The 27,656-nt window shown below is 46.0% G+C and overlaps 3 protein-coding genes across 9 annotated transcripts; 1 reads left to right on the top strand and 2 right to left on the bottom strand.

Annotated features, from left to right (window-relative positions):
• Positions 1-1,246: 1,246 nt before the first annotated feature.
• tomm22 (translocase of outer mitochondrial membrane 22 homolog (yeast)) lies at positions 1,247-3,541 on the bottom strand. 2 transcript variants are annotated; one of them, XM_049014196.1, is made up of 5 exons: positions 3,362-3,541; positions 3,140-3,281; positions 2,402-2,520; positions 2,213-2,330; positions 1,247-2,086 (listed from the first exon to the last, which is right to left on the bottom strand). In XM_049014196.1, the coding sequence occupies exons 2-5, from the start codon at positions 3,230-3,232 to the stop codon at positions 2,012-2,014; spliced, it is 405 nt and encodes a 134-aa protein (XP_048870153.1). In that variant the 5' UTR covers positions 3,233-3,281; positions 3,362-3,541; the 3' UTR covers positions 1,247-2,011. The 2 variants fall into 2 exon arrangements, with proteins under 2 accessions (XP_048870153.1, XP_048870152.1); XM_049014195.1 differs by having other exon boundaries at positions 3,140-3,541.
• Positions 3,542-3,556: 15 nt separating this feature from the next.
• On the top strand, positions 3,557-8,042 carry maff (v-maf avian musculoaponeurotic fibrosarcoma oncogene homolog F). Of its 4 annotated transcripts, XM_049014192.1 has the most exons (4): positions 4,143-4,291; positions 5,170-5,261; positions 5,845-5,900; positions 6,152-8,042. In XM_049014192.1, exons 3-4 carry the CDS (start codon positions 5,865-5,867, stop codon positions 6,593-6,595), a joined length of 480 nt encoding a protein of 159 aa, XP_048870149.1. In that variant the 5' UTR covers positions 4,143-4,291; positions 5,170-5,261; positions 5,845-5,864; the 3' UTR covers positions 6,596-8,042. The 4 variants fall into 4 exon arrangements, with proteins under 4 accessions (XP_048870151.1, XP_048870150.1, XP_048870149.1 ...); XM_049014194.1 differs by lacking the exons at positions 4,143-4,291; positions 5,170-5,261 and adding an exon at positions 3,557-3,693; XM_049014193.1 differs by lacking the exons at positions 4,143-4,291; positions 5,170-5,261 and adding an exon at positions 3,989-4,136.
• Positions 8,043-16,972: 8,930 nt separating this feature from the next.
• Positions 16,973-27,384, bottom strand: LOC125742741 (casein kinase I). Of its 3 annotated transcripts, none has more exons than XM_049015046.1 (10): positions 27,031-27,384; positions 24,350-24,446; positions 23,878-23,988; positions 23,534-23,682; positions 22,944-23,172; positions 22,474-22,644; positions 21,742-21,890; positions 20,492-20,687; positions 19,548-19,687; positions 16,973-19,273 (listed from the first exon to the last, which is right to left on the bottom strand). In XM_049015046.1, exons 2-10 carry the CDS (start codon positions 24,423-24,425, stop codon positions 19,241-19,243), a joined length of 1,254 nt encoding a protein of 417 aa, XP_048871003.1. In that variant the 5' UTR covers positions 24,426-24,446; positions 27,031-27,384; the 3' UTR covers positions 16,973-19,240. The 3 variants fall into 3 exon arrangements, with proteins under 3 accessions (XP_048871003.1, XP_048871002.1, XP_048871004.1); XM_049015045.1 differs by having other exon boundaries at positions 24,350-24,434; positions 27,031-27,383; XM_049015047.1 differs by lacking the exons at positions 16,973-19,273; positions 19,548-19,687; positions 20,492-20,687 and having other exon boundaries at positions 20,694-21,890; positions 24,350-24,434; positions 27,031-27,383.
• Between the last annotated feature and the right edge of the window lie 272 nt (positions 27,385-27,656).

Genomic DNA, 27,656 nt, shown 5'->3' with positions numbered 1-27,656 from the left:
TATTTTAATCTGTTCAAATACAGTGTAGACTCAAGTACGCTCAGAGTGCGTCTATCTGAATTCCTCACGTTATGCCCGTCCAGAATGCTTCCTGGTTTAAGCTTCTCATCACGCACCTTAGCTGCAATGGCAGACATTTTGTGGCACAAACTTTCACATGTCAATCACCATCTCGCACAGCAGATTTCAAATCGGTCATTTCAGTGTTATGCATGGAGCGACACAGTAATTGACACGACAATCATCATAATCCGCTGGATGTTCTTCTTTGCTATATCGAAACAAAAAAAGCACGCAATGCCTGAACTAGAAAAGCATGTTTGCTGGGTTTATAAACCGCTTTAATAAGCTTAACTGCTAGCAATATGTTTCACAAAGATGGGCAACAGTTATCTAATTATGTCATCCAGCCTTAAATGCACAACCAAAGTTACTCATATGTTCTGGTCATGCCCTACTTTACATGCCTAATGGCTGCAGGTATTTAGTTCAATTTCCGTCTGTGTTGCGATTCAACTTGAACCAGTAGTATTTGGGATTTTGGCCCCCAATTTACTACTTCCAACATACAAAGCAGATTTTGCGGCATTTATTACTCTACTAGCCAGATGGCTGAGGTGAGCTTGAAGGGTTCTGTTACACCCGCCCCCCCCAACCCCACTCCTCGTGGATTCAGGATATTCTGTTTTTTGCTAAAGTGGCAAAGATGACACTGAATGGTTCACTGCACAAGTTTAATAAGCTATGGGGTCTTTTTTTGCACATGTTCAAAAATTAAGGTTGGCAGCCATCCCTGAGTAACTAAGATTTAATTTTGTGTTTTGTAGCCTTGGTGGGTTTGGAATGTTGTCCATTTGTTGTTCTTGGATAACTGCAGTTCTGTATCTGGTTCCATTTATTATTAGGCGGCCAACATGTCAGATTATTAGCTAAATATAATTTTTTTTCCTTTTTTTTGGGGGGGGGGGGTCCTTCTTTCTCTTTATGTTTGACTTTTCATTAATGCTGAAAATGTTTTCTTAATTCTCTCATGTTGTTAAAATTCAATTAAAAAAATCTGTGGGAAAAAAATGCACAAGCAAAAAGTGCACTATTCACCTGCAAGACCCACTGAAGTCCTTCATTGGATTTCAGAATGACAAGGCGGTGATGACAGGCTGCTGAGTAAAATCAGTGGTTCCAACATTAGCAGCCAGTTACCGTACACAAACACTTTCTACTGTAGCAATAAGCAGTTTGGAGACCATTTCAGTTTCTCTGGATGTTTATTCCTGTGGTCACGTCAGACAAGAACAAGGGGGCACAGATCTGAGCCTGAAATGGAGAACTGTGAGTAACATGTACTAATAATGCACAAGAAGGACTATAAAATAACGTAATACTTCGCATTTTAACAAAATACGCTCCTGTGCATCTCCTCACTCACAAAGGCTTTGATGCGATTTTCGATGAGACTGGAAAAATAGACATAGAGGGACTGTGCACCTCACGAGAGCGACGGCGCTCACACTCTCGCTCGGTACTCGCAGGCCGGACAGCAGCATCACAAACGCAAACGATGCTCAGCTCTGTGGAACGACGTTCTTACATTATTCATCATTCTGTGCAAACTCATACTCACATGTAACATGAGACGGTCTACCCCAACTCCCAATCAGTAATATCATACCCGCCCACCCCACCCCTGAAACACGTACATATTTATACGCCTATTATATATATATATATATAAAAAAAGAGAAACCTAAAAGGATAGCGGTCAAAGGACTGTCTCTGCAGAATGTTCTACGAGAGGCTGCAAAAGGGATGGTAATCTCACCATCACAGAATCCACAAGCCAGGAGATAACGCTGCCCCCCTCCCCCCCCAAACATACACACACACCCCAAGCCAAGCCTTGGCACTGGAATACTTGTGTATACTGGTTCTCCAGTCCCTGGATTCTGCTGCTCCACATTCCAGTCCTCCGCTCTCCTCGTGCAACTCGGATGCTCACAGACAGATGACACGGTCACATCTTCCCCGGAGCTGAAGGCATCATTCCAGGCATCCCACCAGACATCCCAGTGTTGGGTCCAAGCAGGATCTGCTCCGCAAAGCAACAGCGCATTCAAGAAACAATTAAAAATCAGGTCTGGCTACTTTCATACAAGACCAAAAATACCATATATAAGACAACCTGGGAGGGGCATAACTGACAAAACCAGTTCACCTGTCTCTGTTGCTGTAGCTGCTGCTGCTCCAGTTGCAGCCGCTCCGTCTCAAAGACCACCGGCAGCACCAGGATCATGAAGGACGTGGTGCCCACCCAGAGCGCCGACCGGGTAAAGCTGGCGGGGACGAGCCGTGAGGATCAAAGAGGACCACCAGGCAGAACGTGCGCAGCGTTCCCTCAACTCACCTGTACACCTTCTTGGCCACAGAAAGAGAACAGTCCACAGACACCTCAGCTGCAGACCTCAGGCTATCTGGGAACATCTCAGTGAGGCCCCACAGCCTTTCCACGAGGGTTTCATCTAACTGTAGGGAAACGCATCAGGAAGTCAGCAACAAAAACAGATGCTTACAGACACATGCCAAGGGTAGGGGTTATAGTCAAGGCGACAAATCAAAACATTATCGTACTTAAATTTTTTAAATAGGAAATATCGTAAGGCAACACTGAAAGTGGGCTCCGTTGAGTCTGACATACTTAACAGGCTACAGAAAAAAAAACATGTCCCAAAGAAACTCAAACTCGACGCTGAACGTAATGAAAAATAATTCAACTCAATAAGGCGGGTTTGCAGGACGTCCTATAACGACAAAAAACACAAGGTAGAACAAACGACGTTTTGCAGAAATATGCTTTACATGTCACAGTTAATTTAATACTACATTGTTAACACAAATGATGTCGAACTTCAATAAATGGCAAACATGCCCCTTGTATAAGTGTTTTGCTGCTGCATAAATAACGCTGCCCACCCAGTTATGTTCTGGCAGCCAAGGAACTAATTCTGACTGGGAACAGTGTAAATTTTGCCTTAAATTGCGGCTCGTTTTGGGCCGTCTACCTTTCTCTCTTTGACATTTGCATGGGCGAATAATAAATGTGCGGGAACCAACAGCCTACAGCTTGACTGAAATGTGTAGCTACCTCGTCGTCTTCATCATCGCCTTCGATCTCGTCTTCGGGGGGCCGGGTCTCAACTGGGCCCGATGAGGGAGAAATCTCTTCGATTCCAGCCATTATCCACTTCCCTCACCAAGTCACCCACGGGACGTTAGGCCTTGTGCCTCTGAAAGCCGGAGTAAGTGCGCCGCAAGTCAGCCCTAAGTCTGGTTTTTTTTTTTTTTTTTTTTTTTACAGCAGCCTTACCGGTTTCACCCGAGCCTGCCTTAAAGCACCAGCGAGAAAGCGTGTGAGGGATCTGCAGCAGTCTGAGGTCATTCAAGTTACATGCGCGTCGAACGCCCGGAAACAGCAACGTCGAACGTCACAAAGCGGTAGCGTCTATAGTGATAGCGCCACCAAGCGCACGAGAGGACCACCGGCAGTCTAGAGCGCTCCTGGATTCTTTCTGTGAAAAAATATTCTCTGACATTGCAAGCAATTTAAGGCATTAAATTCAGCGAAAACAAATGTACTAAGAATTCGCAGTAAATGAATTTCACCAGCAACAAGTGTCAGCTTTTCTTCACTTGTACAAGGTATGAAATTATTTATCGTGTGCTACAGTATCTATTACATGCACATCAAATATAATACATGCAGTAATGCACCCGAACGTAAGAGGATTTATGGAACACACAATTGTATATAGCTTAATATTACTACCGTACTTACATCCCAGATGCAAGTAAGAAAATAAAAACAAATAAGCTCACGCCTGCCACAATGCTCATATTATGGATTCACGTTACAAGTAGCAGGTATCGGATTCGTGTGAATGTTGTGAATCTTTGCGGTTACTGGTGACAGTTCAAACTACGAGGCCTCCGGTGGTCCGCATTACCGAAATGGCGCGGCTCTGTTTTCGAGACCAGCTACATTCTTTCCACGCGCTTCGGGAAAAGCGTCGCTGTTCCGCCCTCGTGCCTCGGGCATGACGTCACCCTCTGCGCGTTTTTTTATGAATGAAAGCGAGAGAGCGGTGAGTAATTCCGGGAAAAGGCGAACTGACGTTTTTCTGCTGTTGGGTAACGAGCTTAATGTTTTTCTCCACGGATCAAGTTCGTGCGACGGTTCTTGTAGACTAAACTGAAACATCGGACATTAATCCCGATTGTCTTTAGAAGAAAATAAGGGGTAAGAGTTTTTTTCCCCTTTATCTGTACCTTAGGTAACTACATTTGTCAGCTAACTAGCTAGCTAGCTACTGCCGAGGACTGCGTTGCGTAGAACGTATTTGACTGATAACGGCATTATTACAGTACATTTTGAGAAAAGCAGACATCATAGTAATCTGAATGTTTGGGAGATTGTGGGGAAATGTGTTTGTCAGATGATCTGAATTTATTAAACCTGGAAGCTTTAAAACCAATAAAACGAAGCTTGGAAGACGGCGCGGTTGCAATGGCTGTGTTTACATACATAGCGACCTGGGTTGTTATTTTCCGTATAAGGACGTGGGTGGACTGGTATTAAGATTTATGTGTTTACAAAAAAAATAACCCGGCCTTCACGTTTGTAGCACACAACGAGTAAAGTTTTATTTTTAAAAACTGACACATAGCTAAATATAGTTAATCTAACTGCCGGTTGTATTCCGTATCATTGGAAATCTTCCATCTTTTCCTGACGGTGAAGTAGGAAGAAGTTTTGACTGCTTTTAAGGCAGGTGGACTCATATCACGCATCTCTATTCCGTTAATTTTTTCTAGACTTTATAATCAAATGACTCCACGTAAAAATGAAATGAAAACGGAGAATGTTTTCCCCCAGGTTACTATACTGTAAGACATTCCATTAACCGAAAAGACACGTTAATATGCGCTTAATGAGAAGTTGCGCCTGTTCGCCAAACAATTTTTGCGTTTTTTTCCCATGGATCAGCGTATCCCCGGGAATAATTTTTAATCCGGCGAAAGTTGTAATAAGGATAGCAGGAAGGAGCCGGTTGTGGGTTTACAGCGTAACTCTGAGGATATACTGCTGATTCACTGTGACTGTATGGTTTTCATAAGAGCGCCCGGCCCACGGCTCCCTTCCTGCTACACGGCCGCTGACGCGCAGTCCGCCCCCAGTCTGCAATGAGTCTGCAAAGGCAACATCTACGGTGCATTTATATCATTTAATTTTGTATACTTTTTTATCTTTTGCCACCGCTTCTAACTCATTGCCGTTCACCGAATATGCTCCTTAGATTTGTATCAGATCTTTAATTTAAATGCTAAGCCTTGTTTGTAAAACAAGAAAATTAGGGAAGTGGTGGAGGATCGAAGCTGTTGTGAGAGTTTTCGGGGGAGGGGGTGGTGATGGTGGAAGTAGCTAAAATACCGTTGAATTGCGATATGGGAATTTTTTGCCCTATTTCAGTCATCTGCCTCTCTTTGTCTGTCCGTCCATCTATATTAGAAATAACTAGGCCTATTTGAACTTTCAGAGAATGTGTAATTTTGAACATTTGTTTGGTGTGAACTGAAATAACCTCATAGATATTTAAAGGGTGTCGTCAAAATAGTGCGTTATCCTCTTTTGGTAGAAAATTATTTTAGATCATGGATGTGTCGGGTGTTTTTAATTGACAAATTGAGTTATATACGCAGCTTTGTAAGGCGCATGTCACACACTCTGAAGTATCTTTTAAAAAGTCTTTCATTATCCGTAGAGGTTTTACCGTTTTTCTTTTGCTTGCTTAGACCCACTTGCGAGGCGCATCATGACGTCTGACAGCAGAGTGAGCAAAGCGCTGAAGGTGAGTCCCGCATCTCGCTGTTAATCTGGTTCCCTGCTTGCGGTGTTTTTGTCTTTAGCTTCTGTCAGCGTGAAGTTCTGTACAAGGAGATGTTCTGTGTTGCTGATAGGGCTTTTTGGAATTTCTGTCTTGTATTTCAGCAAAGTAGCTACGCTGGATTTGAGCTAGCTTTGGCGCAGTTAATCCTAGAAAGCTGGAATGATTAAGAGGCTGTGTCTTGCAGATGCTTTACAGAATCTTGTCGTCTCCAGGTGAAACGGGAGTGTGGGGAGAACGTGCCGGTGCTGTCGGACGGCGAGCTCATGTCCCTGTCTGTGCGCGAGTTGAACATGCACCTGCGGGGGCTCTCGCGGGAGGAGGTGCAGAAGCTGAAGCAGCGGCGGCGGACGCTGAAGAACCGCGGATACGCGGCCAGCTGCCGGGTGAAGCGCGTGTCGCAGCGCGAGGCTCTGGAGCAGCAGAAAGCGGAGCTGCAGCGCGAGGTGGAACGCCTGGGCGCCGAGAACGCAGGCATGCGGCGCGAGCTGGAAGGCTTGGGCGCGCGTCTGGCCGCGCTGCAGCGGTTCGCACGCGGGCTGGAACCCGGCTCCGGGAGCCTGATGGCCGTGGCCCCACGCCTCAACACCGCGTCGGTCATCACCATCGTGAAAACGCCGCCGCAGGGACATGCGCAGAGGGAGCAGAGCAGCTCCTAGGGCTGGGGACAGAACCGGACCAGTGGCAGGAGCACAAGCATGACGTCCGACACACCAGCACACACAGATACCCACAACACAGACAGAAACAGGATTGCTTGCAACCGCGCGATCGAGTGAGACAGGCCGCAGCGTAGACACTGATTTCCTTAGTATCAACAGCTGCATGTTAGTGATGATGTCGCATTTTACACGGGTAATTTCGACGCGGCTCCTATAGAAAATTGACAGTGTGTTATCTTGCCACCTGGCAAATCCCGATCGGAGCGACGGGTCACAGTGTGATTATTGGTATTCAGCGCAGTGCACTTCGGCTCTCCATGCGTGCAACACCATTCTCGATTTGAGTTAGGATTGTATCAGTTATAGTTTTTCTTCGAGAGGAGCCGGATCGTCACGGCCCTCTGTCTTGGAGGACCTGTCAAGGCAACTGTAACTGGTTCTGTCAGTGCGAGTTAAGAATATGTTCCTCTGTTTTGTTTGTTTCTTTTCCTGTGTTTTGAAAAGCGGCATTTATCAGTCGTTTTATTTTGGAATCGTATTTAAGATTGAAGTTAAATGGCAAACCTGTTCCGTGATCAAAGTAAAAAAAAAAAACAACGTAATATTGAGATGTCGTTCATGATTCTTAAACTTGCTATTAATATTAGGAATATGTGTTGAGTACAAGATGTTTCTTTTTGAGGGGTCTATATTATATGAGAGTGAGCATTTGTATTGATGTTATTTATGTACTTTTGAGCAATTGGTGGACATGAGGGTGACGCCACAGGAAGTAAAGGAATGAATCAAATTCCAGAGAGAGAGAGAAAGTAGAGAGGGTACATGTGGTGAGGCAACGAGAGATGAAGGCACTTGGGATGTTTTATCGATGGTGACGGAAAAGGACACGATGGTGTGGTGAGTCTGTAGCCCTTTCAGAATTAACAGATTTTTCTAACCAATCAAGACAAATGTCTTCCCTGGGCTCCAGGAAATCTGACATTGATGAGTACTTGCATTTATAGGATGCCAAATAAGTTCACTGTATGTCGTGGGGGATTTCCCTTAAGGTGGAAATTGTAATATTATTTTTTTTTTGTCCTTTTAGCAGATGTAATTTAACTTGGATTTAACCAGCTTTGCAATTTGGTTCCTAAATAATATAACCATCATATGATTTGAGTTAATTTAACTATTGCAGAGAATGTCATTCTTGAGAGTTTTATTCATGTGTAATTTTCTGTTATGGCTCTGTAAGGATTTGATTAGAGGCGCAACTTAAAGTGTTTAGTCCCATTAATAAGAAACAGAAACCACCTTTAATTATGCACACGCTGTGGGATGTTTTATAAGGCTCTGGAAACAAAGGCATTCTTGTTTGTATTTATTGTATGTATTTTTTTCTATTGGTGAAATAGAAGTACTTTAAGTATTTTATAATTAATAAATGTATATATTGTATATATTTTTTTTTTGTGGTGTGTAATTTTAATTCATTATTTCCTTTATGAACAGAGAATTGTTGGTCTGATGGCTGTTCTGTACTGATGCCACTCATCACAATGGCAGGAAGTGGTGTCACATGCTGTTGGATAGATGCTGTTATTGTTATTGATCAGGTAACACCTCTGTTTACTTTCAATGATTCCGTTATGGTTTCCGGATGACAGTTCTTTGTTTTCATTTACATAAAACACCTTCCATGTCACATCACCCTCATCCTTTACTTTGATCTTGTTTAAGATTATTACCAAAGCAGAGTCTCTGTGAACAGACCCAGTCCACAGTACAGTGCTTTACACAGAGGACATCTGTCTTTTACTATAAACCCTGAACATTCCCTTAAAGCATGTTAAAACCGGAGAGATTATTAGTGGTGATTAAAGATGGGCTTGATTTCTCTCGTATGTGGAGGGAACGGGAAACGGAACCATAGAACCACTGAAATGTGGTGGAGAAATTTAAAAGGAGAGAACAAAATATGCATCTTGGGATGGAGATGTGCTACAGGATTAAAGACAACAAATGTAACCGAGAAGTACACAGACGTGGCTTGTGCATGCTGACCTTACAAAAAATATACAGGATATCTAAAAATCACACTGAACGATGAGTAATTTCCTCAAATTCCCATTCTGTTGTGGTTGGACAGTTTTTGGAAACATGCTTACTCAGCTGCCTCAGACTGACACAGACTTGCTTGGACTTTGGGGTTACTGCTGTGGTTCCGTTTGTTTTGGGAATAGCTATTTTTGTAAAATATGGATATGCGACCAGTGTTGATTGTATGCTATTACTCTTAGCAATGGGGATAAAAATCGGGGTCAAACATAAAAGCCTGCTATTTGCAGATATTTTCGTTGATGTAAACACGCCATTGGCCAAATCATAGCTTTGATGCCGAAAATGATCTTGCAGGTAAATAGATGTTTCCATGGCGCTTAGGGGTTCCCGCTATGAGAAGATCTTACAGAGAGTTCCAACCCTTTAGAGCAGGGTTTAACCTTGATACTGACTGGTCTCCCCAGAATTACTGGTACTTTGTCCTAAGCCAACTGTTGAGAAAGGATAAAAGTCACCCGATCAATCAACAATGTCCAGAATGAGGATAATTACTTGAGAGTCATTTTCATGTCGCGGTCTAAAACACTGAAATGTGAATCAATCAAAACCAACTGAACACACAAGAACGTACAACTCCAGAATAGCTGACTTGCTCTGAAATTTGAAAACAGGTTCCTGGATTTTTGACTTGTGTTAGCGCTGGTCCTGCACCGTTTCACGGACCCGCTTTCACAGTGACCAACAGAGTTACCTAAATAGCTAGAACCAGAAAAACACGGGGAACGCAACCTGTACAGGGAGTTTCATCAGGCAGGAGTGGATGCTGAGGATTTAGGGATGCGCGAAAGAGAGATCCGGGTCCTAGCCGCGGAATCAGTTGGACCAGCCACGGGAGACGCTGTGGTGCTGCAAAGCACTGTTTATTTTTGCGAAGTGAAACTTATTTTTAAAGTGGAAGCTGCGTTTAAAGTTATCGAATGTCAAGACAAATAAACGCACATACACTGTAATCCACAGTAACAAAAACCTAGTCTACCAGACGGCATTTCTTTCACATTACAATAACTGAGGACACCGCCCAGGTACTCGGGTTCATGGCGTGTTACTGACACTGGGTGAAATTGTCCTAACCTGGAACTTAACCCCTGTTAGCGAAGAGAAACACAGAATAAAGAATACCTCACATACATACAAGAGCCAGCTTCACTGGAAGTTAAGTAGCGATACTCCCTGCTGAGCGGCTGGAAGGACGCCTTAAAACTGCTGATAAAGATGTTTTGGGTCGCCCATGTTATAGATAAGGCGGCACAGAACATGAAATGCTGCGGACAGCTGCCCTCTAGCGGCTACAACAGGCAGTTTCAGGCACACTTGTTGGAGGCCACATCAGTATGGAATCTGTTATTCTGACCCGTTTAATGCCCTAAACAAGTAATCTGGACCTAATTAATAGCAAGGCAGTAGGGTTTTAAAAGGCTTTGCACATATACATGACCGGTTAAAGCTTGATATATTTTAAATGGATTGTCTGGTGTACCATTGAATATATCTCTATATCTCGTAAATGCGGGTTGAAATGGGACATGAATTTATTTAATCTTCTCTGTCCACTTACTGCATTCGAGTGGAGGTGGACTGGTTCTTGACATATAGCGGATCAAGCACGTCTCTCCTGATCCCTGTGGAATAACGCAGTCAGCCACCACAGTTCGCCTCCGATCGCATGTTCCCTTGTTCGTCCGCCACGATCTGAACGGTCCCCCATAATCTGGATCTTAAGTCTCAAGACGCTGGAAACGATCTGCATAACGTCACGTTTAATTAACAAATGAATAAATCATTAAACATTAATGCTGAGCGATGATTTTTGTTGTAAATATTCCCCCTAAGTGCAGATTATATATATAATGAGGATTTGAGCTCGATGCTTTTGTCTAGATGCTTTTTTGAGTGACGAGCAATCTGAATCTCAAACATAATCATTTCTGTTGCTTCCGCCGAGTCTGTCCCTTCGGGGGCGGGGGAGACATAGTGGGTGTCCCGCACGTCCACCATGTCGACCCACTTTTACGGCGTCCTTCAGGTTGCAGATGCGCGCTCTAACAGCTTTAGAGGACAAGGAAGGTGAGGGTTTACATCAGAGTGAGGGTTTACTGGCATGCAAGTAAAAAAACAAAAAAAACATGGAATAGCACTCACCACCTATATTTTACAACAAATGAAAAATATTGCATGTACCAAATGAAGGCATCGCTTAAATGCGTAATAATATAAAACAGCACAGAGATTTAAAGAAAAAGAAAAAAACGCGGGAACGTGGAAATACAGATATCAAGAGACTCTCAACTTCCAATATGCTGGGAGGATCCTTATAGCGCAACAGACTCAGGGTGAGTGAGAAGGAAAAAAAGGTGCCGCGAATAGATGATACAAAAGAGGATGGGAGAGAGGACAGAGCAATTAATATATGGAGGTGGATGGACTGTAGAAATGGTGGTAAGTGGAGGGCAGAGACAGCTAAAACGCGGGGATGGGATTACAGGACGGACACCCCTTCCCTAGCTAGTCCCTGGGGGGCACCTCATGTTATCTGGGCTGTCTAGGGGTCCCTGAAGACTCAGTAGGGAGATACTGTTATAGCGGAGGAATTAAACTGAACTGTGGACAGAAGAGAAAGACAGAAAATGGAGATTAATGAGGGATGCTACTATTGAGGTGAGCAACTTAGGCTAAGTGGTAGCTGGCTTACTGGGTCAGCACTGTCGTAGGATTCAGGTGCATAAGGGCAATGCAAAACACGGGCGGGCTATTTACAGATGGATTTAACTGCTGCAGTGATGCGGCACCTCCTGCAGTACAGGAGCCAGTAATTCATACTGCTGTAGCAGTGGATCACTTCCCAGACTATAAAACTATCGTTTCAAACTATATTTGGGGTGGGGTTTGTCAGTAGAATGGTAGTTGCACAACTGGCTGTCAGCTCCAGCTGTATTTCTTTAACCCTGTTCCTTTAAAGAGCACTAATATGATTTGGTTTCAGGTCCGTAAAGCGCCGAGGGGACACCCCAAGGTCCTGGGTAAACGGGAACTGCTGTAACATGGCAGCATTCCGGATTAAAAGAGTGAATGTGACCTCACCTGGGAAATGAGACTCCCTTTGACGGTCGCGACGCCTCCCTACCTTCCCACTGGCTGAGGTAGCTGTCAATCAACTGCAGAAGCAAGCAGGGGGGCGGTGCCCCTAGTGTGAATTTATGGTATATCAAACATGACGAGTGATGTAAAATTTATAAAGGTGACAGAACCCATTAAAAGACACGCATCGTCAAATTACAGCATGGACAGCAACGGCGTATTTTATCTCAGAAATAAGTCCAAGGCTGATGGAGATGACATCAGCACGCCAGACCGGTTTTAGCGCAAACCCCTTAGCTGGGGCTGAGGAGGGGGTCGTTTTACCCTCCTCCCGGTTCAGGCACAGAGGCATGCTGATTTTGCTGAGTGAGGGCTGCAGCCGCTGGGTGAATATAATCTGTCAGAAGGGGATTATGGTCTGCGATTCCCGAGCAACATGGAGGGCCGTGTCATCGACAATATGCATTTACCGTTGCTCACTCGCCCACCTGTCGCATGTATCCCCCCCCCCTCCCTGAAGTGTCTCTCTTCCATCCCTCAAATGACAATTCTATCGCTACCCCCCCCCCCCCCAGATCACGTGCCCAGTCCCAGCATGCCACCTGGCATGTTGTCCTCCTTGACTCCCCTGTTTGCGTATGTTAGCCTGCATGTGCACGTGTGCTGTTAGCTCGTGGGTGTCTTTGCTCATGTGTGTATGTCTAAAAAAAAAAAACGGGGCTTTATTTTTAGCCCGAGCCCCCAGGACGCAGCTGCTACCTGCGACAGCTCATGTGTCTTTTGAAGGAAATTTCCAACCCCCCCCCCTCCCCTCCACCCACACAAACACAGTCACCCTTTCACTTGCAGACAGTCTGTCATTCTCACTTTCGGCTCACACCATATAGCACGGTGAGAAACCGGGCCAACACGGACCAGGGGCTGTCATGTCGTCACATCGTCACGTCAAAGTGCCTCTCAGATCATGTCCCAGTAGAGGATGCTGCTGTTGGAGCCTTGAGTAAAGCAGTGAAAGTGAATTGCGTCAGCAAAGAAAACAGACCTGATGCATATCACCTTAAAAATGTTTCTGAGGCCAAACAACGGGTTTTGCTCTGAATAAGTTACGTTTATACTTACCTTATATAGTGATGCTGGGTAATGCAGATAATGTAGGACAGGACAACATTCATGGCAAATGGCATTGTTGGCGTAAACATGAGAAGCTTGTTAAAGAACACTGCAATGTTATTTTTATGAGTCTTAAATGTTATTGCAGTGATAAAAAGCCTTTTAAAAAAAAACACTGAAGGTCTAAGCTACTATCACTATAATGTTTGGGAAGCAGATTTCCATGCCTTAATGTTTCATTTCACATTTATGAACTTCAAACATATTCTAATCCATTGTACGGTTGTATAGAGGTGAGACACAGTTTTCACGTGATTCTCTATGGTTCTCTAAACGAACCAAACCAAAAAATTGCCACTGTTTCTGCTACAGAAATGCAGTTTTGTATGAGATCAGTCACCCAGTGGTTTGTGGGTTTTATGAGGGATTCTTCAAAAACAACTCTTTGTTGGGCTTGTGATGTGGTGATCGTTGCTAGGCAACAGGTTTCCTCTTCCCAACCATCCCAAGAGACCTTGCAACAACAAGAGAGAAAAGATGGCGTTCTCTGTCGCGGTCAAGGCAGCCATCTGTCACTGGCGATGCACATAAACATATGCACACAAAGCACAAAGGTTACATTAAAAGTTTTATTCGCTATAAAATATTGAGCGGACAGCTTCGCTAAGATATCGCTTTGCTTCTGGGTCGCTGGACGACGCAGATATTTGGTGCCTCATTTCAGCCACAGAGGCCTCTGTGAAAGGCTTCAGTAGTAAGTTTCCAGTAACCCAGATATGACCCAGATCAAAGTAAATTATAATGAACAGACTATAGTAAAATGGCAGTTAAGTCCATCTAGGTTCGATAGACAGTCAGGTAATTAGCCACAACTGAAAAATTAGATACTTGGCAAGTTAATTACGAGGTGTTATAGATGATAACCAATTGCACCAGTTGCCATATTGTATAATATTAGATACTAATATATATCTGACTTGTAAAGGCCATCAGAAGGTGAATTAAGTTACAAACCTCAGATTAAGGTTGACTGAGGTGACATTTGCATAGAGTCCCGTGGGTCTATTGCAGATAACATGCCACTGAAGGAAATTCTATTTAAAATATTCACGATTCCACCAGAATGTTCAGTGAATGACTTTCACATCTATTGATGCAATTGTAGGAAAAAATAAGGGTGAGAAGGCAAATATTAAAACTGATTGCATAAACATCAAACAGCTGTATTTACGCAAGAGTTACAACATTGAATGTTGTTTCCACAAACGCAGCAGCGGCGGCATTAGCCTGCTGTGAAGACACACACGCACACACACACACACACACACATACACACACACACTGTCTGTCAGCCAGTCCCAGATATTATCTCACACCAGGGATTCAACCAGCTGCAAAAGACTTTTGGAAATGTCTAATTACAGTTCTTATATCTGTTGATTAAATGTTGTTTTGGTAGGGTCCCGAAGATCACATCTCAAAAGCTTCAAGTTGTGAAACAGCTTATCACACAGGCAGATCGGTCAGACACCCTGTGTACAGGGCCCACTGTACGCATTGGTGGGGAAGCACCACTGACAGAATTTCGGCTCGCTGCGGGTGCAGTCTGCCTCGCTGGTCCTGCTCGTAAACTAAGATTATCACTAGGATGATGAGTCTGGGCTAATTACCAGTGTTTTCCCATTGGACAGCTATTATCATTCTTAGAAGGAATTTTTAATAAGTGCTTTGAGGATTTCAAAGCAAGATCTTAGCATGGTGGTGTGGTTTGCGTGCCGTAGAGATCTGGAGATCCATGTCTACTGAAGCTTGATGTTATGGTACATTTTCCTTTGGCAAATAAGGGAGAAGCCAGACAAAGAAAGACCCCCCCCGAAGGATACCCAGTAGGCTGTGTGTCCTGCCCAGAGTAGGGTTACCGAGACCCACCTTAGGAATCTGGCCTGGGGGTGGGAGTCTCTACCCACCAGGCCACCCATGTAACCTAACCGGAAATTTAATTCAGTTCAATTCAACTTATTTTTATATAACCCCTTTCATGACAGGGCTGCCCCAAGGTGCTTTATATGGGTGTCTGGTAATATATTACAGCATCATTTATACAGAATAATGCGTGACACAGGGAAAAGGGGAAGGCAGAAAGAAAGAATGAATGCCAGAAGACAACAGGACAGGAACCAAGAACTCCGAAGTGGGGAGAAAGACAAATCTCTGGGGGTCAAAGGTCAACTGCCTGCCCAAGCCCCCCCCTGGGCGTGCTAACATTATAGAAAAGAAAGAATGGGCCTGGTTGCTGAAAGCAGGTGTAGACTGTGGTTATGGGCAAAGCCAGAGTCCATGAATGAGTTGGTTCTCTGTGCCGGCCTGTGTGATTTAGCAGGTCGAAGGCTGGACCCATGACAACGCTCTTTGACAGGACTGAACCAGGACTCCAGCTCAGAAGTTGCCCACCCTGGGCACCATCCGGACATGTGGGAAGGACGGCAGAGAGCATGGGAGGTCAGAACATGACACATTAATGGAGAAGGACCATTAAACTTGGAGAAGGCATCTGACCACAAGGCCCGTTACATATTGTGGGTGGTGCTACAGGAACACGGGAAACCAGGGCTGCTATTTGACCTTGGTCTTTGTACAAATGCAGTAAAAGTAGGTGGCCCCCATCCGAGTGGGTCTCCGGTCCTGCATGTCTCGGACAGGATGTCATGGGCAGCTGCGGCTGGAAGTGGCATCCCTGCTGTTTGCAGATGATGTCATGCTTTTGCCGTACTGGAGCAGCCCATACAGCAGGTGTTCCGACACGTTTCCATAAGCGGGAGGCAGCTGGAAAGGAGGGATCCTTTCTGGCGAGGGGACAAAGTCTGACCTTAGCGAAGGAGTTCAAGGACCTCAGGATCTTCACGAATGATGCTGAGAAATAACTGACGGATGGATCAGTTTGCTGACTGCAGCTTTGTGGGGACTGAAGAGGTCCGTGGGGGTAAAACGGGGTGAAATTGAATAGTCTATCGCACCAGCGATAACGACCGAATGATCAAGGCCGTGAGCATGCGTGTAAATTATGGGGGCAATGGGAGGTTGTACCCACACCCCCCCAATAATCAGAACCGGCCCATACAACCCAACCCCCCAAATAATCATATTGTCATGATAAGTGGGTGGGGACCTCACCCCCCAATGTTCAATCCAAAGTCACACCCTTGTCTGCCAGACTCTCCGTGACAGGGTAAGGCGTTCGGGGAACCAGGGGAACCTCAAACGGATCCTTTGGATTGAGAGGAGTCAGCTGAGGTGGTTTGAACATTGCGGCAACCTGAACGCCTCCCAGAGGAGCCATTCCGAGCTCATCCCAAAGGGTGGGGGGGCCTGGGGAAGACTCAGGACGCGCTGAGGGCAAAAATATCTCCCAGTTAACTTATGTATGCCCAGGGATCCGCCATAACGAGGAGACCAACCGTAGAAAAGGAGCCTAGTCTAACTAGCTTTGAAAGCCGCCATCCCAAGCCTCACCGAGAGGAGCAATGGGACGATGACACTCTAACAGTGTGCAATTCGCTGCATCCTATACAAGGTGACGTACAGTAATTGCTTATTGTGTGACGTGTGTAAGTTCTCTCATTTATGTTTCCTCTAGATACTACAGTTCGTGCATACAGTCCAAAGCCGTGCAGTAACACTAACAGACTCTAAACGGCCCTTAAGTGTATGATTATAAAGGTGCTTGCATGCATATAGTGACCTCTGATGAATTTCCCAGCGTACCTTAGCTTAGGGCTCTGTGCTGCTTTAGACAAACTCCTGGCCCCAACCTCACCCTGAGCAGAACAGGCAGATGGAAAACATACAGCATAAGATTCACACAGAAATATACATTATGGTGACATATTTAAATGCCAAAACGTCCGCCGGCATCCCCCCTGAACGGCTCATTTTCAAACAGACCTCAGCCGTAGGTATTGGCCTTAACAGGGGGGGCTTTGCGAGTATGAGATCGGCTGCAGAGTCCCTCATTTCAGCCGAACGAGGGAGGAGAAGCGACGGCGGACAGAGACGGACAGACAGCGAAGGGAAGCGAGAATGGAAGAGTGGCTTTTAAAAAACTTTTATTACTTCATAAAATATACACAAATACTGTTGTAAATAAAGTTAAGCGTGTTAAAGAACTGTACAAGATATAAGTACACAATACATAGCGTATCTCACACCCCCTTCCCAGGCCAGCGTCACACTGCCCACCATCTCACTTTAGAGGAGAAAAAAGTAAAACACTATTTATTTATTATTATTTTTTTAAAAAAGGGGGCTGTTAGAATCCGGTGACATGAACCTGGCCCACATCCGAATCGCACTTCAGAACCAAAGGTCACAGAAGCCAGTAAGCAAATAAACTCCACATTGTACAAGAAAAACTCCGTGACTCCAAGACACCCCTCCATCCCCCCCAAATCAAATACCCCTCCCCATTCCTCCAAAAAAGGAGTCAACACAAATTTCTGGTTAGGAATAAAAACTGCATGCTAGGTTACAGGTGGTGACGACAAACGGCCAAGCGACTCGTAACGGAACCCAGTGCAAAGGAAAATAAAAATGCAAATGGTGGAATAGAGAACCCTAGAGAAGAGGAGCTGGAGGTTAGTAGATGACAGGGGGACCACATGACATCACTGTGAGGGACCAATCAGGACAGAGCACACTGAAGACGGCGCGGTGGACCATACCACTGGAATAACGGCACCAAGGAGGGGACAGATATTTCTTCAAGAGTTCTTCAATATACAGACAGCAGGAAAATATATACAGGATATTTGTTAACTTCCACCTCGGGCTCACGACAGAAATTAGGAGTCCATGCGTCGATTAGCGCAAAAAAAAATAAAATTCAGCACTGAAATTCTCACAGGAACAAAGGAACTCTCTGCAAATGTAAACGTGTCACTCTGTACCCAACTCTGAATACCTGGCACAGCGTACCAGAGAAAAATGACCCGGCTGGCAGTGTAACTACAGTCAGACACCCACCTGTTCATGTTTCAGTCTCATCCCCACATCTACTTTCAACATGACACCTTAAACAACATTTTGGCTTTAGGCAAAACAGACGAAAAAATATAAATATTTACAGACATAAAAAGCGCCCCCCCCCCACCCTAAACATCATCCCCATTTGTCTAAAACCTCTGAATCTGAATAAAATAAAAGATTATTAATGTAAACTGTTTGGCCATAAGCAGGGTAGGTTTCAGCATCTGGTCAAAAGAGGGTTAAAACGAAGACACACACACAAAATTCAAAGTTAATCGTATTTTTGAGGGGAGTTAAGTGGTATTTTTCTGGATTTGTTTAAACTATGAACACTCAAATGTAGTGTAAAAAGAGGGGAAGGGTGCTAAGATTGTGGGCAGGGCGGGGCTTGGAGTTGGGGGGGGCGGGGCCTGTAATTAAAGGCACATACCTTTCCACTATCCACCCCCACAGTATATCATGCTGGCTCAGCAGTCTTTGTGCCGGTCGTTCGCATACAACGGGGAGGGGTGCCGCACCCTTCCAAACATCACTTACATTCACTTACCGTACCCCCTTTCTCCTGCCAAATCTGACCATCTCACATCTCCACCTCTGCCCCCCACCCCCGCCCAGCGTACCTCCCTCCTGAGACTCGATTTGTTCCATACAAGCCCCACGACATGGCAGCCGACCATGACATTTCCACAACACACGTGACAAGAGGAACCGAAGGGGGGAGGGGGGTAGTCATGCTGTCAAAGAGTAGGTCATTTGAAAACAAAGATGTCTGTGGGTACATAGAAAGCATGGATACATTAAAAAAAAATTAAGTCCAGATATGATTAAATCTGAATTAGCACCTAAACTGTTATTCTCCATTGCTTAGTGATGGCATTCTGTGAACGAAAGAGGCAAATTAAACGTCACCCGACGTCATCCGAGGCCGACGGGGAATGCTGGTGAACCTGACAGTGTAGCAACTGGAAGGACTGGTGGACTTAGATCTTCTGTCCGTGAGGCGTAGGTAAGAACCCCCCCCCCCCCCACCTCCACCTCCAGGTGGAGAATAATAACCCCCCAATCCCATCCTTTCATGGCTTTGTTCGGTTGTTTTGCAAAAGCTCGTTTGTTTCTTCCTGTTATTCACTCTCGCGATAAACTCTGCTGGTTTCAAAAGAGACAACAGCGTAACATTATGCGTTTTAGTATCCGGCGAAGTGTAACGGCTAATCGAACGTTTAAGAATAGGATCTGGTGGAGGTTTTCCGATTCCTGTAGTGATCAGAGAGTGTGTGGGTCCACAGGCAGCCCCGCCACGGCCTAGCAGGGCGGAGGAGGGCGGGGCTGGGCTCACTTCCCCAGGTGCTCGAATGGCATGCCGACCTGCATGGAGGAGGGGTAAACAGGGCCAAACGCTTGACCGATGGAAAGTACTGGCAGGAAAAGGTATAATTTTCTTTTAAAAAACTGAAGATATACTTTGAATCACTAGAAGTCAGCAGCTTTGGAGCTATTGTAGCAAAGGGGGGGGGGGCATCAGATAGGATATTACACCCCAAGTAAATAAGTCACGCTGCAGATTCTAAATGAAAGATTTTGTGGGGGTGACAAGAAAGCTGAGCCGAGCAAAAGGCAAGAGTCAGGCGGGGGGGGGTACCTGTGCCGCAGTGACGCGCTGCTGCTCGTGGCGGCCAGTGGCATCTGAGGACGACACGTTGGCGGGGGCGCCCCGGTGCAGACGCATGCTCACCTTGCGATCGCGCTCTGCCCGGGTGATGGCGCGGGGGGACGTATTTCCTGGGGAAGGGGGCGCAAACTCAGAAACCTGACTATTGCACTGGCGGAGTGTGGAGCAAGAGTCTTACAGTTAACGAAAACGAAAACTACGAGAAACCATTTTCGTGAACTGAAATAAGAATTTTAAGTTTAAATTAAAAACAACAAATACTGCTTCCGAAACCAACTAAATATGAACGTCAAAAACTTTAACATTTTTCAATATTGAATTAATTATTTGACGTTTCATTACCTTTAATAAGCCTGGAACACATTTTGCCCATTTTAAGGACTTTAGCACATAATGTGCACTATGGATTATTAATCAAGCACATACAATAGCGCTACAAATTCCAGTCTACCCCATAAATAAAATTACTAAAATATAAACTAAAATATATAAAAGCTAGACAGTAATACATCTTTAAAATAAATGCTGAACCACACTGAAAACCAATTAAAACTAAGCTGGATTTCAAGTGAATTTTGTATAAAAAATAACTTAAAAAAAAAATCCAAAATATGCACGTTATAGTGGTCAGTCACTGAGCACAGAAATGGGGTTTTAGCAGGGGCAGAGACAGGGAGCACAGCTGAACCATGCGGGTGCACACACACACACACACACACACACACACACACGCACACGCGCACACACACACGCGCACACACGCACGCACACACAGACACACACACACACAGACACACGCACACACACACACACACACAGACACACGCACACACACACGCACGCACGCACGCACGTACGCACGTACGCACGCACGCACGCACGCTCCTTGGCAAAGTCAGACACACCAAACTCACCAGGCTGCTGTGCTCGTGCTGCAGGGCCCATGACAGCAGCCTCGGGTCCATTCCGAACCCGCCCGGACGCCTGGGGGTTGGGGCCTGGGGGTAATGCGCGGGCTGCCGAACCGCGGGGCCCGGGGGCGACCCGCTCGTCCCGCTCCTCGCCAGCCCTGCGTTCCCGCTCGCTGTCTTCTGTGCTCCGGCTGGCACCCTGCGTGACCGAGGAAGGAGCAGGGTCAGGGTCAGGGACAAACCCGACAAGCAGCGGAACGGATCTAAATACAAACCAAAGTTCAGAACCTGACATCTGTCACACTCCTACTTCTAGCAATTAATCCGTCACTCTCAGGGTTAATTATAAATATTTAGGCCGAAAACAACAGCCGTTCTGGCCCACTGATAGCCATCTTCACCGCATTTTAAAATCTTACAGATGAAAGATCTGGGGAAGATCACTGTCGGCTCTTTTGCCTTGATTACACTCAGCAGTTAAATGAAATAACAACAGGATGTTAGACATTTCAGGGACACGCAGAGCGCCATTACACAACCCTGCAGAACATCTTCGAAGCTCACTGTCCACCATTTAACGAAAGGCAAAGAGATTCTCTAAAATCGAAGCGGCCGAAGTGAAAAGCCAGTAACAAACCGCACATGTAAAACTACACACATACGAGCTAAACACAAAGGTATCCAAACCCATGTTGATGTGAAGGATCATAACAACATGTTTGAATTCACTGATGATGTCATTTGGCGCCGGTACCAGTTTTTACGCCAGTGGAAAACCGATACAAAAGAAGTACCATACTTTTGGTACTTTATTGAAGTACCGAAAGTACTGAAAGTACGGTACTTGGTGCGGTGGAAAAGCACCCTGAACGTATAATATGCTGACAGCAGACAGATGGTTAAACATTTACAGCAACATTCTCAGTATCCAGTCTGGTGCAGTTTCCTCCTGTTTTATACCGGTTGCGGTTCAGCCTCTTCATACCAAGTTTTAAACATCTTGTACTGTTACACAGTTACTCCCTCTTGCATTACATGATTTTTTACATGTAAAAACCTATCTGAAGAATTCCAGGCAGGTTTCCACTACAACAAGCATCTCGGGAACAAAAGGGGGAAAAAGGCACGAGAATGACTAAAGACTGAACCTTAAGGATATTAACCCTCAGTCATCTGCGAGAGAGAAATGCTTCACCTGAATAAAACAAACCGACCGCGGCTGTCGACGGCAAGCAAGTTCAGGCCCGGCTTACGAATTTGAGCATGTTCCAGTCAAAGACGTAGTCGTAGGAGAAGCCCTGTCTGTGGAAGAGGTTCCTGAAGAGCTGCCGCAGGTACGAGTAGTCGGGCTTGTCGTCAAACCTCAGAGAGCGGCAGAAGTTCAGGTAGGTGGAGAACTCGGCTGTAAGAGGGGGGACATGAGCAGGGGCGGCCATGAGAGGGGAGGACAGAGAAGAAACAGGCGGATGCACAGGACGAGGTGATCTGCAGTGAGAGTCTGAGTGTTCAGTGGTTCATTATTATGAATTTAAAAAACACCAGTTTAGATCATCCACCCAGCTTCATAACTGCTTGTCAGAGTTCAGGGTCACAGTGAATATTCCAGGAAGTGCAGGGCACAAGGCAGGGGACTCGCTGGATGGAATGGCAGTCCGTTGTAGGGGACAAACGCTCACAGACACACTCATCGTACATCCAACGCAAATTAGAGACTCCAGCTATCCGGAATGAATGTTTCTGAGCTTGAAAACAAAGGGGAGGACATGCAAACTCCATAAATGCAGAGCCAGGGGTTAGGAATCTAACCCACGACCCTGGAGCTGTGATGCTGCAGCGCCAACACAGAGTCGTCATGGAAATAGTGAAATGCTTAGGAATAAGACACTGGAATATAGGGTTTGTCCTCTGGGACCAGAGACACGAAATGAGAGACATGCTGAACGGGAGACACCCCGGCCCTGCCAGGTGCATCGTCTGGCACTCACAGGGGTAGCCCTTGCAGAGCACCTCGATGGGCGTCGACATCTTCTTCTCGCTGATCCGCTCGTACTTCTGCCTCTTGGTGGCCGCCTTGAGGCCCTGCCAGGGCAGCGAGCCCAGGTTGAAGTACATGAGGACGTAGCCCAGGGACTCCAGGTCGTCACGGCGGGACTGCTCTGCACAGCGGAGGCAAGACAGGATTGGGGTCAACGTAGAGGACGTGACATGTGACTGCTGCGAGCCAATCAGTCGCATGGGACCACATTAAGGATCACACACGACATGGGAGCGCTAAAAAATGCTTCCCATGGAAGTCCTCCAGAAAACGTTTATTCCCATATAAAACACACGATCATTAAACAATTTCAGCCAGTAACGGACTGTCGAAAACAATGTCTTCTGTGCCAGGTCATTTAATAAAAATAAAATAATATAAAGGCTGACACACAAGGCTACATTTCCCCTGTTCCCTTACCGATGCCCAGGTGCGTGTTGATGGAGGCGTAGCGCGCTGTGCCCGTCAGGTTCTTGTTCTCGCGGTAGGGGATGTGCTGGTGGGTGCGAGCGTCGCGGTACTTCTTGGCCAGGCCGAAGTCGATGATGTACACCAGGTTGCCCTTCTTCCCCAGGCCCATGAGGAAGTTGTCGGGTTTCACATCCCGGTGGATGAAGTTCTTGGAGTGGATGTACTCGATACGGCTGATCTGGGGTAGGCGAGAAAATGAAGAGGAGGGCTACAAACTGGTGGGAGACGTGGGCCACTGGTGTCTTTGTGCTTAAAATGGCCTTTCAGATGCAAATCTGTTTTTTTTTTTTTGGGGGGGGGGGGGGGGGTATTAAAGAATAAAAACTTCCCAGTGTGAAGCAGCCAAAGTGAGAAACACTGCATTTGCAAGGTGAGCACAGCACTGGGATCAATACACAAACACTGCAACAGCAGCTTCAGAGCTACTGACCGAGGCCACCAGAGGGACTTTTTGGCCCAAATGGGGCCAAAGGGGGGAGGGGCCGGAGGGCACAAAGCGGTCAGCAGAGGGGGAGGGCGGGGGGGCAGAGCCAACGCACCATCTGGTCCGCTAGGAGCAATACGGTCTTCAGGCTGAACTTGCGGGAGCAGAAGTTGAACAGGTCCTCCAGGCTGGGTCCAAGAAGCTCCATGACCATCACATTATAGTCTCCCTCGGCTCCGCACCATTTGATGGAGGGGATTCCCACTGCAGGCATGGGGGGGGGTATGCCAGGCATGCCGGGGGGGGGGGCAGCAACAGGGAGCTATTAGCTGGATCGATATTCATGTCAAACACACACACAGAGGCAAAATATGGCCCTTCAATGCACAACACCACCTGAGATATAGACAAAGACCCCCCCCCCACATTGGTTCCTGATCCCTCAGTCCTTTCCCTCACCTCCACCCTGCATCATCTTGTAGAACTTGCTCTCGATGTGCAGCTGCGGGTGTTTGGTCTTGACGCACTCCAGCTTGATGGCCACCTCCTCGCCCGTCGCAATGTTGGTACCTGCGATGTGCAGAATGGCCGCGGTCAGCGGCGCAGCACGGAGTTCTGCGACGGGGTGCTCGCAACTATGAGCCCCACCCCCCCCCCCCACCCCAATGAACAAGGGGATGCCTGGCGAATGAGTTCGGATGGTACCATCTGCTGGGCAACAGAACAAGATGGCGTAGGTCGATACCACGGCGGTGTTTATGACCTGGACGCAGCACTCAAACACGACCCTGCAAAGTGACTCTGACCCGACCCATAACAGAGCCCCAGAAAAGACAAGCTGTACAAGGAACATTGACAATCATTTGGGGGGGGGGTGACAAGAGAATAGGGGGTGTTTCTCTGCAGTGGAAGATTAACGGCGTAGTCTTACCCAGATAGATGTCTCCGAAGGAGCCACTCCCAATCTTCCTGCCGAGCCGGTATTTATTCCCAACTCTGAGATCCATGGTGTGGGTCTGAGCAGCACCCTGGGGTGGGGGGGCCGGGACACAGAGCCACAAACCCACAAGGTAAGGGAAGGGCAAACAGTCGATCGATGGCGGGTATACATTACAGGGACGACCCCATCCTAACCCCCACTGCGACTCAGCTCTCTGCCCCAAAACGGAAAAAAATAAATATAGACAAACGGGGGGAGGGGGGGTAACGATGACAGGAAAGTAATGAGGGTAATGGAGGAAAAGTGAAAAACACAGGAAGTAATCAAATCTGAAATGGCAGAGGGTACAAATTTCAGTTCAGCTGGATAACCAACAGTTGTTAAAAGGGCTGTAAACTGCTCCAATGAGCTTGACCCCAGTATATAGGAGTGCTCCCACAAATGCTGCCACCATACCAGTATATCTTATCACTAACTTATTAGCTTTAACTTAAGAAGGAAAGGCAGATTTATCCACAAAAACGTCTAGCTATAAAAGGTAAGTAGCACCGATGTAAATAAGTCAATGAACTAGGTTGAACAAAACTGAATAAAGCTTTGCTGCCCATGGGTGTTAAACACGAATCCCTTTATAATTTGCAACGATTAGCTGCTAATCTGCAAAGTCAGAGCATCCTTTCTTTTGCATATTGACACGAAAAAGGGATCCCCAGCCACCACAGTGAGTCACTGATGTCTGCTTTGTGATGGCTGCCCTCAGCAAATTGCTTAGTAAAATATCCACTTGACCATACAGTCCAGATCTGTCCGAAAGGCTGTCCAGAAAATCCACCCATTACGTTCTGGGGCGACCGCAAAGTAGTAGCGAAATTGGCCATTTGTAAATGGATTAAACTGTAATAGTTTTCTGGAAAAACTCACTGAAAGTTAAACACCAACTAAGACATTACTGTTGTGTGTGTGTGTGTGTGTGTGTGTGTGTGTGTGTATTTAGTCATCGTGTCACGGTTTCGGTAAAAAATACTTTTACGTTTGATTGTCACAAGTTTTAATGCACCGTGTAACATCAGTTCATGTAAACCCATTATTGCAGAAGTACTTAGACGGTTACGTTTAATGTCTGAAGTTCCTCTATTTTGTGTAGCCCCCCCCCCCCCCCACCCTCTCTGCAAAATAAGTGGCCTACTTGACAGAAATATTCCGCTGGCAGACTAGCAAAGGAAGCCTGAATGATTTCGATGTTCTGTTGTAACATTACAAACGAGGCATTGTGTGGGAGCAGGGTCAACAATATGGATGTATCTATTTTGTTATCTGAGCAAATAAGTTAAATAAGTACTGGATAACCCCAGATTATTTATTGACACAAAATGGAACTGCTAAACTGCTGTTAGTTGCTATGTTTCAGGTTAATCAGATTTCAGCAGGAGTGAACCAAGATTTACCAACGTAACAGCTGAGTAGACAGTGAATATACGTGCAAATCCAACACTGGAAGCTAAGGCAGGCATACACGGGAACCCACAGACATATGGCGTAATAACACTAGTCATTGCCACACCGATCTGGACATGGGACTACTGAGGCAAATATACATGGGGATCAACGACTTCCCTGTAGAAATCGAAGGCACTAATCGAGTGACTTATCGATTCGTTCACAGTCTAGTCAATCTGCTAGCCTTGCTAGCTAGCTTTTGGCCTTGTTATGTGCGATTGGCCTAAATATTAAATAACTTTGGCCATGAGCATGCAAAAAGCAAGAGAGCCTCGGAATACTACTACAGCGCACTCACGGCCACGGAGGCTCCATTATGACGTCACGCTGCTCTAGATGGTCTCCAGAACGTCTCGAGATCAAAAAACGAACCGTAATATCCCTAATCTGGTTAGACTGTTCAGGAAAGGCTACACACAAGAACACTGCTTTGGGCCCCCCTCAGTATCCACCCAGCTGTCCAGCAGCAACACATTGGCCCCTACTTTAGTCTACCTCCCAGCGGCTGAGGACCGTCGCTGTTATAACTGAGGGGCATCGCACATACTGGACGAAATTAACGTGCGATTAAAAATAATAAACACAAGCTGCTCAGTGTAATTCCCAAGCCAGCAGCGTGTGAAATTTGCATTTCTTAACAATTAAGTGCAATGGATTCGGTAAACTTGCGAGCAAGCTGGCTTTGGTAAACACCATCCTAACATACGAACATGGGATTTTATTGGACAGCTAGCTTCTGTTATAAACGGATATTCTGCAATAAATGTGACACTTCAGCTACTACAAAAACAGTTCAATCCACTGGGTGATCTTAAAAACACTCACTGCGTACACCAGGACAAAAGGGTAGTTAGCTAGCTAGCGGTGTACATCTCAATAGTAAGCTACACTGGTTGTAGTTTGTAGGTCTTATAATTGGCTCTTCAGCATTTTAAACTATTTCATAAGCACTGGTCTTAAAAGTCGGCGACTGTTATTCGAATTAACTTCAATTGCCGATATTTTCACGTTTATTAGCGAAGCCGCACCCTCGTACTGGGCACCCCCGTTAACCTCAATGTCGGCACCCCCCACTCTCCGATGTTCTCTATTCTAGTTCTGTTTGCACTTAAAAACCAGACGAAACCCCTTCATTCCCCCCTTTTTTTCCGCCCCCCTCTCAAATAACTACGCACCAGAAATTGGGGTTTTTCTTAGAGTTGGATTCTCGGCGGTGCTGGACCGGTGGTTGTCAGACAGACTGGGCCGTAAGCTGCGAAGGATGGGATCGGATTCTAGCGGCTCTCATGCCCCAGTTTTCTTTCTTTCGCTCTACTCAATGTTTATAGTCTCCAGAGCCGCTTCCGTGTGAACGTACATCTGCCGAAGCAGTATCTCCCTCTTGTTACTCTCTGAGGAGCATTGACAACATCAATGATGTCATTAGGACAACCAAAAGGGCCCGGATTGCCTTAAAGCCACAGGCGGCAGAAAAGCCAGTCTTGGTGTATCCCGTTGGTATGCGCTCTAGCAGATCAAGTAGGGACATGAAGGCAAAGAGCAAAGCATTCAGGGAAACATACAATCCGCACCTAGGCATATACTACTACGGAGCCCCGGGAGGGACATGGAGAAGAAAAAGACTTTTGCTAGATGTCGCAATACTTTTCCATTACTGGGAAACCTTGGTGCGCACAGTATGTGTAAAAACACATAATATGAAAGCTAAATAGTATGCACCCCCCCCATTGTTTAATGCTTGAAGCACACTTTATAGTTTATAATTGTTAGTCCATAAAAATGTTCTGTCTTTTGTACTTCA

The sequence above is a fragment of the Brienomyrus brachyistius genome, chromosome 5 (assembly GCF_023856365.1).
Source record: "Brienomyrus brachyistius isolate T26 chromosome 5, BBRACH_0.4, whole genome shotgun sequence".
Taxonomy (NCBI): Eukaryota; Metazoa; Chordata; class Actinopteri; order Osteoglossiformes; family Mormyridae; genus Brienomyrus; species Brienomyrus brachyistius.
This window is presented reverse-complemented; position numbering and strand designations above follow the sequence as displayed.